The 10389-nt window shown below is 45.9% G+C and overlaps 1 protein-coding gene across 1 annotated transcript; it reads left to right on the top strand.

The window, feature by feature from the left end:
• The first annotated feature begins 8858 nt into the window (after nucleotides 1–8858).
• Nucleotides 8859–9679, top strand: LOC104772558 (uncharacterized). Its single transcript, XM_010497159.2, has 2 exons — nucleotides 8859–8978; nucleotides 9029–9679. The coding sequence occupies exons 1-2, from the start codon at nucleotides 8859–8861 to the stop codon at nucleotides 9677–9679; spliced, it is 771 nt and encodes a 256-aa protein (XP_010495461.2).
• The last annotated feature ends 710 nt before the right edge of the window (nucleotides 9680–10389 follow it).

Genomic DNA, 10389 nt, shown 5'->3' with positions numbered 1-10389 from the left:
ATGGTAGTGCAGATGGCTAGAGATGGTGCTGTTGCTGGTCGTGGTCGTGGACGCGGACGTTGTCGTGGTAGGGGCAGAGTCCCAGAGGTTAGTGAGACTGCAGACCAGAGTGTGACAGTTGAGGGTGTTGGCGAGTCGCAGGGTGTTCAGGGGGATTCTGTGAGTGTGGCCGGAGGGGGCGGTGTTGATGCTCCAGTGGCCGATGGTGCTAGGGTCTCGGGTGTGGGAGTCCCAGCGGGAGGAGTCCCTGGTACTGATTTTGCGGTTTTGCTAGCACAGTTGTTGGAGCGGTTGCCAGCTGTGGTACCGGCTCAGGCTCAGGTTGTGCCACCAGTTGGGGCGGAGGAGCAGCAGCCAGTGGCTGCGGATGCAAGAGCTCATGGACGTTATTTTTCCATGCTCAAGGAGATGAAGCGTCTCGGGAATGAGAGGTTTTTAGGTGGTACATACCCTACCGTTGCGGATACGTGGAGGACGAGTGTGGAACGTAACTTCCATACTCTGAGATGTCCTGAGGAGTTTTGGGTGGACATAGGGGTCCACCATTTGAGTGGTGATGCTGAGGTGTGGTGGAGATCAGTGGCTACTAGGAGAGTGCAGAGGGAGATGACTTGGACTGACTTCATCTTGGAGTTCAACCGCAAGTATTTTCCTAGAGAGGCATTGGACCGGTTGGAGGTACAACTCCTTCTGTTATCTCAGGGGACACGGTCAGTGCGGGAGCTGGACTTGGAGTTCAGTCGACTTCTATGTTATGGAGGTCGTGCTATGGAGCCTGACTAGGTCCAAATCAGGAGGTTTATGAGGGCTCTTCGTGATGACTTGAGGGTCCATTGTAGAGGACGTAGCTATGCTACGCGTGCAGAGCTGGTTGAGACTGCAGTAGAGTTTGAGGATGTGTTTCAGTCATTGCAGGGATTACCACCATCTCGGTCAGATCCTTTTACTATTGAACTAGAACTGGGGACGACGCCGTTATCCAAGGCTCCTTACAGAATGGATCCAGCAGAGATGGCAGAGCTGAAGAAGCAATTAGAGGATTTATTGGGTAAGGGATTCATCCATCCTAGTGTATCACTGTGGGAAGCGCCGGTGCTGTTTGTGAAGAAGAAAGATGGGAGTTTCCGGTTGTGTATTGATTATCGGGGTTTGAATCGGGTCACTGTGAAGAACAAGTACCCTCTTCCTAGGATCGATGAGTTGTTGGATCAGTTGAGGGGTGCTACTTGGTTCTCAAAGGTAGATCTGGCGTCGGGTTATCATCATATACCGATAGATGAGGCAGATGTGAGGAAGACGGCTTTCAGGACGAGGTATGGGCATTATGAGTTTGTGGTGATGCCTTTCGGGTTGACTAACGCGCCAGCAGCGTTTATGAGATTGATGAACAGCGTGTTTCAGGAGTTTCTGGACGTGTCTGTCATCATTTTCATCGACGATATCCTGGTATATTCTAAGAGTCCTGAGGAGCATGCAGTGCATTTGAGGGCAGTTCTGGAGAAGTTGCGGGAGCAGAAGTTGTTTAATAAGTTGAGCAAGTGCAGTTTCTGGCAGCGTGAGATGGAATTTCTGGGTCACATTGTTTCCGCAGAGGGAGTTTCTATAGATCCGGAGAAGATTCAGGCTATCAGGGATTGGCATAGACCGCATAATGCCACTGAGATCAAAAGTTTCCTTAGCCTGGCAGGTTACTACAGGAGGTTTGTGCAGGGTTTTGCAAGTAGGGCACACCCTATGACTAAGTTGACAGGGAAGGATGTTCCTTTTGTTTGGTCACAGGAGTGTGAGGAGGGCTTTGAAAGCCTTAAGGAGATGTTGACTACTACGCCAGTGTTGGCTTTGCCTGAGTTGGAAAAGGGTAGCTTCAGCTCAGGAGCAGGAGATGGAGTCTCTGGTAGGAGAGATCAGTGCTTTGAGCTTGTGTGCGGTTGCACAGGAACCGTTGGGTTTGGAATCAGTTGATAGAGCAGATCTTCTGAGTAGGGTGCGTTTGGCTCAGGAGAAGGATTTGGGGCTGGTGAATGCCTCAAAGGATGTGGATTCAGAGTATCAGGTCTCAGATAATGGTACTATCTTGGTGCAAGGTCGGGTTTGTGTGCCCAAGGATGAGAAGTTGAGGTAGGAGATTCTGAGAGAGGCTCATGCGAGCATGTTTTCTATTCACCCAGGAGCGACTAAGATGTACCGTGATCTCAAGAGGTATCATCACTGGGTCGGGATGAAGAAGGATGTAGCTAGTTGAGTCGCGAGGTGCGATGTGTGTCAGCTAGTGAAGGCTGAGCATCAGGTTCCAGGCGGGTTACTGAAGAGTCTACCCATTCCTGAGTGGAAGTGGGATATGATCACTATGAACTTTGTGGTAGGATTGCCAGTGTCTCGGACTTTTGATGTTATTTGGGTCATTGTGGACCGGTTGACTAAGTTAGCACATTTTCTGGCCATTAAGAAGACTGATGGAGCAGCGGTCTTGGCTAAGAAGTATGTGAGGGAGATAGTCAGATTGCATGGTGTGCCAGCGAGTATCGTATCTGATAGGGATTCCAAGTTCACTTCGGTGTTCTGGAAAGCATTTTAGGCACAGATGGGTACTAAGGTGCATATGAGTACAGCTTATCATCCCCAGACTGATGGACTGTCAGAGAGGATGTGTGTGTTGGACTGGGGTGGCCATTGGGCAGATCACCTGAACCTGGTAGAGTTTGCTTTGACGAGTATTAAGATGAGTATTAAGATGACTCCTTATGAGGCTTTGTTTGGGAGACCATGACGTACATCGTTATGCTGGACTCAAGTGGAGGAGAGGAGCATGTTCGGGGCGGATTTTGTTCAGGAGACCTCAGAGAAGATTCGGGTTCTCAAGTTGAACATGAGGGAGGCTCAGGATAGGCAGAGGAGTTATGCTGATAGGAGGAGGAGAAATCTTGAGTTTCAGGTAGGAGACAGAGTGTACTTCAAGATGGCCATGTTGCGGGGTCCGAACAGGTCATTGACAAAGACTAAGTTGAGTCCGAGGTTATGGGTCCGTTCAGAGTAATTGAGCGGGTGGGACTAGTAGCATATAGGCTGGAGTTGCCTGAGGTTATGCGTACGTTCCATAAGGTTTTCCATGTGTCTATGTTGCGGAAGTGTCTCCGTGAGGGTGAACGGGTGTTGGCTAAGATTCCTGAAGATCTTCAGCCTAACATGACGTTGGAGGCGAGACTAGTAAGGGTTCTCGGGAGAAGGATCAAGGAACTTCGGAAGAAGAAGATTCCTTTGATGAAAGTCCTTTGGGACTGTGATGGTGTTGAGGAGAAGACTTAGGAGCCTGAGGCGAAGATGAAGGCAAGGTTTAAGAAGTGGTATGAGAAGCAAGCCGCGACTTGAACTTGTCTAGCTTGATCCCATCTGTAATCCGTGGCTGGAGCGGGAATGGAGTATTCTAGCCCATCTCTCTTTTTTTACTCGGTCGCTTGGGATGGTTGGTTGTGCGACTCAGTAACAAGATGAGGTGGTGCTCGGGGTACAAAGTTTACGTGAGTCAGGTTTTTTGGGGAAAGTTTCCTGAAATAGAAGTTTCCAAAAGTGGAAAGTTTCCAAAAGTGAAAAATGCTAAAAATGGAAAGTTTTATTTGAGTTAGAATTTGTCCATTTTAGTGGTGGAGAGCCTTGGAAAGGCTTGGGTGGTCTTAGTGGCGGACTTTTGTGTGGCCTTTGTGGCAGGCTGTTTAGCCAGTGGTGTGGCCTTTGTGGCGGGCTGTTTAGCCAGATGTGTTGCCTTTGTGGTGGGCTGTTTAGCCAGAGTGCCTGTTTAGGCAGTCCATCGAGACAGATGGTCTTTGTGACGGTCCTTCAGGACAGATGGTCTTTGTGACGGTCTTTCAGGACAAATGGTCTTTGTGACGGTCCTTCAGGACATATGGTCTTTGAGACGGTCTTTCGGGACAGATGGTCTTTGTGACGGTCCTTCGGGACAGATGGCCTTTGTGACGGTCCTGTTTAGGACAGATTGTTTGGTCTTTGTGACGGTATTGTTTAGGACAGATTGTTTGGTCTTTGTGACGGTCCTGTTTAGGACATATTGTTTGGTCTTTGTGACGGTCCTGTTTAGGACATTTGTTTGGCCCTGGTGGCATGTATATGATCCTTGCGTGGTCATGAGGTATTCCTGTGAGGGGATATGTGTTACGCGAACAACGGGAAGGAAACCTGGATAGGGATAGGGCTCAGACGTGTTCAGAATTGTTTGCTCGCGACTCTTGGGGGACTTAGGCTCTCCTAGTACTACCATATTTAGAGACTTTGTGGCTTGGGAGTATGGTTGGTATATCGATTTTAGATGACGATCCGGGGGCGCGCTGTAGGGTGGCAACCCGAGAGATGAGTATTGGATTTTCCTTATATATTATGGCATGCGGGTTTAGGCCCGATGAGGAGCCAACATTATGGCATGCGGACTTAGGTCTGATGAGGAGCCAATAAAAAAACTCAAGGTTTAGGCCTATGAGTAAAGGAAAGTCCAAAAGTGGAGAGCAAATAATGCCTGGAGCGTGAGTCTATCGCCTAGAGGGGACCTTCTATAGATCGGTTGGAGGAGTGCGGGCCGTGGAGACGGTTGCACGGAAGTCTTTGGCTGATGGTTGTTCGAGATTCGAGGACGAATCTAGATTGATGGGGGAGAATTGTATCATCCGTGAACCAAAATCCCGGTTTGGGGATTGCATCGGTCGATGGAGTAGGTGCATCAGTCGATGCAGGTTCAGTGTTCTGCGTTTTGACTTAAGTTAAACGATGCGTTTTGGGTTAGGGAAAACCCTTAAGTCGAGTGTTTTCTCTCATTCCGCGAGTTTAGCCGTTTTTGAGAGAAAGGAAGGATAATATTAACTCGCCAAATAATATTATATGTCTATCAAAAATTATTTGTTTTGTCTCAGAATGTCTATCAGAATGTCTATCAAAAATTAAGTTCTGGATATCTCTGTTGATATGAAGAACATGGTAAAGAACAAGATGAAGAAATGTAAAATACATGGAAGACGAATACACCAAGGAGTTGTGTAAAATACACGGTTTAGTTTTAAATCGTCGAATACACCAAGAAGTCCAAAGCAGTGAGCCAGAAAAATACAGAACTCCTTGGTGTATTCGATGATTTAAAACTAAACCGGCTAAACTGAAAAATAAAGTATTGACCAACACCCTCCTTGGTGTACATTCATCCTATAATTCTAAAAATTGGTTCGCGAATGTTACATTGACATTCCTTTTTTTTTCTTTTTACTATATACACTTTGTGCATTTTGAACCTACTTGCTAAGTTACTCACCAACGCCTATCGATCATAACCTAGAATACTTGTATGTGGGGATGTGAAGACGTCGACGGAAGTTGTTATATCAATAAATTTCACATATGGAATATTATCAGAAAAAAACAAAACCGAAGTTAAGATGGTTGGACCATATGTACAATCAGTGGCAGAGCCAGAAATTTTGCTTACAGGTGTCATATATATTTCTAGCCAACAAAAATGGATTAGGCATTATGGTTAAGTAGCAAAATAAATATACATTGTGTCAAAGAGAAGAGTAGATCATATAACATGGATGTCTCATTACCAAAAAAAAAATATAACATGGGTGTTATTGTGAATATTTTAAACCAAAACATCTTATTATCTAGAAAATTTACCCTATAATTAAAAAAAAATATAAATGTTATGGGTGTGATCTGACACCCCTCTTTGTATGTTGGCTCCGCCACTGTGTACAATGGTTTAATGGCAGGACTTCAAATCTTGTACGTACCTTTTGTTTTATTTTATTTTTCTGAAAATGTTTACTGTCAAATTGATTGTAATATCGATCCTTTCCAATGTGAAATTCATTGTAATATCCCTTCGAGACTCACCGTTATAAATTAGTTAAACATAATTGATCGGTTTATAAGACACACGTGAAATGCATTGCAACACTAACATCCCTTCTACTCGAAGGCTTCGAGACACACTTTTATTCACTAAAGTCTCCAACTGAATTTATCTTGTAAAATTGTACTAAAATCTCTAGTATTTGAAAATAATATTAATATCAAAACAAGTTTGATGTTTAGGAAATTTGTATAATTTAAATTAAGGAATGCATGACTAACTTTAGAACTGGGTTTAAATCATTTGCTTGTAATATTTCCTAGATAGCTAGATTCCATAATGTTCCATAAAGTTCTTTTTTTTTTTTTTTTGTCTTTGGGCTAGTTTTCATGTCCCAAACCTTAGCTTTAAGCCACCGAGGCGAGAGTCTTGTTTTACTGATATTAATGTTGCACTATGTACTTCTAAGCAAGATAATAACCAGCTTCAACTTTACACTGTGTTGCACCGTTAATTGCAACAATCTATTTTGTATCCATTCATGATTTTTTAAAAAGATAAGTTTCTCTAAGACATTGGGAATCTAGTGTTTTCCCTGATCAAAATTTATCGATTTTTTTCTTTTTATTACAAAGAAAAATATAATCCATCAACATAAAACCGAAAAATAAATTACAAACTACCATTCAAGCTTTTTTTATGAAACTAAAGCCTATACCAAATATAAAAAAAAAAACCATTTTGAAAACTACAAACTTTCATGGATTTACGTATAATTGTATCTGTTTGTGGTTAAAGATCGTCGAAGGGGTTTGATTAAAATTACCAACCTCTCGAAAACCTAGAAATGTACTGATGTCTGTTGGTGCGGGATTTAGCACCCCCAACATACTGAATTAAATCAGAAAGATAATTTGATTATCTTAACCGGAAATCCGGTTAATAACCCAATTGAATTTTACTTGAGGCCTGTTCGGAAGAGGGAAGCCCAGCCTTGAAGATGGAGAACCGACTTCCCAATTCGCCCGATGGCCGACTCGAGGAAAGAAGCAACTTTCCTTATCTTAGTTTGAGTTATAAGGAAAGTTAATATATTATGTAATCTAGAGAAATGTATAAATAAGGGGAGACTTCTCCATTGTAAGACATCCAGTATCTAATACAATAATCAATTCTTTCATTAGCAAAACCCTAGTTCAACTTCTAAGAGATTTAAACCCTTTCTGATTTCAAAGCTTAGATCGAGTTTCTAAAGAGATTACTTCCTCGAATTTGTTTCCCTCACTAAACAAATTCATTGTGGAAACCTAGTTTCTACAATTGGCGCCGTCTGTGGAGACGCAAAATCGTCTTTACAAGCTAATCTCTCGAAGCAACTCCACAATAAGTTTTTCCCAGAACACCCGACAATGTCTCTAGTTACCAGCGACGACATCACCAGCGCGAACCGCACTTCCTCAAGTGTATCTGACGTCACAGGTCTTGCATCTTCTCAAGGCAACACCGAAGCACAAGGTAAAGTCCCAACCACGCAAACGACAGCTGTTTACGTTGGTCGTAACGTCACCTCATCGGTTAACCCAACCGATAACTGCCCCGAACTCCCAGTGGAGATCAGATATGAAGGAGAGCCCAGCCAAGGGACAGGGCGAACTCGCGAACAACCAGTCAACCTCGATGCGGAGCGTTCGGATGAAAAACCCTCTAGCGAGGGAACGATGCGCGCCACGGGACAACAACTTGGAGCCCGAACCGAGAATCTCCCTGATCGCACTACGACAACAGCCCAAAACCCGCAGGTCGTCTCCGTGGAAGACTTCAAGATCTTGTTCGGTACAATGACAAAGGAGATATATCAGATGATCTCCGACACCAACCGCAGAGTTGATACCATCATAACCCAGACAACCCCATCACCAACCTTTGCGGGGCAATCACCTGCACTTGGGATAGGCGATCTCACTCGTCGCCTCGACTTCTCGGACATACCAACGGTCAACCAGTCGGAGCGAAGGACTCTTCCCCCTTGGCCACGTATAACATCCGACCATCGAACTCAAACTCACGGAACAGTGAGACTCCGGTTACCCCGGTCGCCCCCTCAACAAACACGGGACCTTGCCTCGAGATTGAAGAGATCTAATCGTAGATTCGCGGCATGAGCTTGCTTCTCCATCGAGCTATCAGCACAGATCTAGAGATCGACAGGATCGTCGAAGTCACACGGTGAACTCCTTTCACTCAGCGAATTCTGCAAACCGCCATACCGAACGTCAAGCTGAAGCTCCCAACTTACCTCGGAGATAAGGATCCAGTCCTTTTCATGACATCTTTCATGGCAACCGTGGCAAAAGCACGATTTACCGACGAACAAAAGGATATTGGGTATTGGAGCTGTTCATCGATAGCCTCTCCGGACCCGCCTTGACTTGGTTCACAAGGCTCGAGTCGAACTCAATCGACAACTTCACCCAATTGTCAACGGCTTTCCTCAAGCATTATCAAATCTTCATCGAGCGTGGTGTGACAAGTTCAGATCTCTGGGAAATGGCCCAAGAACTCGGCGAGCCCATTGGCAGTTTTCTGGGCAGATTTAAAAAAAAGTTGGCAAACGTCTCTGTCCCAGAAGACGCCGCAATTGCTGCCATCAGGAAAGGCCTGATCCCTGGATCACCATTACGGAAGGATCTCAACATCCGGGAATCCAAAGACCTCGATGACTTGCTACATCGAGCCTCCAGATTTGCACTCGTTGAAGACGAGGACGCCCGAATAGCCGCGAAAATGATCGTACAGCCGTTGTATCTCCCGAAGGCTAAAACTCGGGATGAGTACCATGAGCCCCAAAAGCATCACGACCCTCAAGATCGGAAGAAGGGCGTCGTTCACGCGGTCTCCGAAGTGGATAGATAAAACAAGCAACCATCCGATCCGAAGGAGTTATACTGCGATTTCCACATGATAGCTGGCCACTCCACGCACGAGTGATTCCACTTAAAGAATTACCTATATGGAAAGTACCTTTCTGGTGAAGTCGAAGCCGTCTTTCAGCCGAAGAGCATTCGCGGAGGCAGAGGTCGCCGTGGAGGATGGCGAGGTGGACGATCTAACGGTGGCCGCGGTGCAGGAGGTGGCGGACGAGGCTACGTGAACAATAGTACGGCCAATGATATTTAACAGCCACCGAACCAGGTGCTCGCAAATCGTCAAGAAGAAATACCCCAGGAGGACGAACTACCTGGTCCTCCCAAGCGACAGAGAGGGCAGAATCCCGAGTGCGCCAATTCCCCTCTCCGAGGTCGAATAACTATGATACTCGGCCCATCAGAGGATTGTGCCCACTCCGTTCTAGCATTAAAGAAGAGGGCACGCCAAGTTTGCAGTCTTCAGGCAGCCTTGAACGAACCTCGGCTTGGCACGGACCCCATATCATTCACACCAGAGGACGCCAAAGGGAACCAACACCCCCACTCCGATCCCCTGGTCATCGAAGTAGCCATGGGTGAGTTTGACGGTGAAAGAATCCTGGTCGATACTGGAAGCACCATTAATGTATTATTCTGCCGAACGCTAGAAAAAATGGGTGTTATACTAGAACAGGTGAAACCCGAGACTCGGACATTGACCGGCTATGATGGGATCGCTAAAATGTTGATGGGCGATGTGAAACTACAAGTGCTAGCTGGCGAAGTGACCCGGAAGACTAAGTTCGTCATCATCGACGCGCCCCCAATTTACAACGCCATTCTAGGGGCACCAAAGATATACGCAATGCAAGCGGTACCGTCGACCTACCATAATGTGATCACGGGATCGGTCCCTCGGCCATGAACACTCGCATCTCTCGGACACCTCTCGGTCAAACTCTCGAACGCATCTTGGACACTCGGACAAACGGAACCAGCATCCAGTAGCTAGCGTAGGCGACTAGAATCTGACCCCGAACACCAGCGAAGCATCACCCAGTCCCCAAGGATCATCAAGGAGGAGCAAGACAAGGTCATCTATTGGGCATCTCCAAGCCAAGCTCCAACCTTCACACCAATGGCTCATGGCTAGCATCACCATTGAAGAGCCTTGAGTTGCGACCAGTTTTGGGAAGCTTGATTCGCATGTCTTCACAATCACGCTAGTGTGAAAACACCTCTAAGCCATTAGAAGGAGTTGTACTCTTTTTCCTTAATCCGGGTTTTTCCCATTGGCTTTACCGGAGAAGGTTTTAACGAGGCAGCGAGCTCTAGTGCATCTCCACTTCGTTCCCGCTTGGCACATGACTTGGAAACATTCATTGACATGCTTAGGAGCCAAGAAAGTGAAGATCCTATCTACCACGTCCCACCAATGATGTGGCCATCTCATCCCTTTCCTTCCTTTCTTTTGAATTTCTTCTTGAACCTTCTATGACCGTGGGATTGGTCTTTGCTTTGATTTACTTTTGCTTTTGCTTTTTGGCCATGTGTGTGGTTTAGATCATGTCCACGTTTTCTAGGGTTAAGTGTCTCCTTATGTAAGCGTCCCTATTTAAAGGCCTAAACCCTTAT

Source organism: Camelina sativa, chromosome 20 (genome assembly GCF_030686135.1).
Source record: "Camelina sativa cultivar CO46 ecotype springtype chromosome 20, ASM3068613v1".
Lineage (NCBI taxonomy): Eukaryota > Viridiplantae > Streptophyta > Magnoliopsida > Brassicales > Brassicaceae > Camelina > Camelina sativa.
Note: the sequence above shows the minus strand (reverse complement) of the source record. Positions and strands in the feature narration are given on the sequence as shown.

Coding starts and splice junctions, on each gene's coding strand:
- LOC104772558 (XM_010497159.2), top strand. CDS start 8,859: ATGGAAAGTACCTTTCTGGTGAAGTCGAAGCCGTCTTTCAGCCGAAGA. Junction 8,979..9,028: donor CGGTGGCCGCGGTGCAGGAG/GTGGCGGACGAG, acceptor GATATTTAACAG/CCACCGAACCAGGTGCTCGC.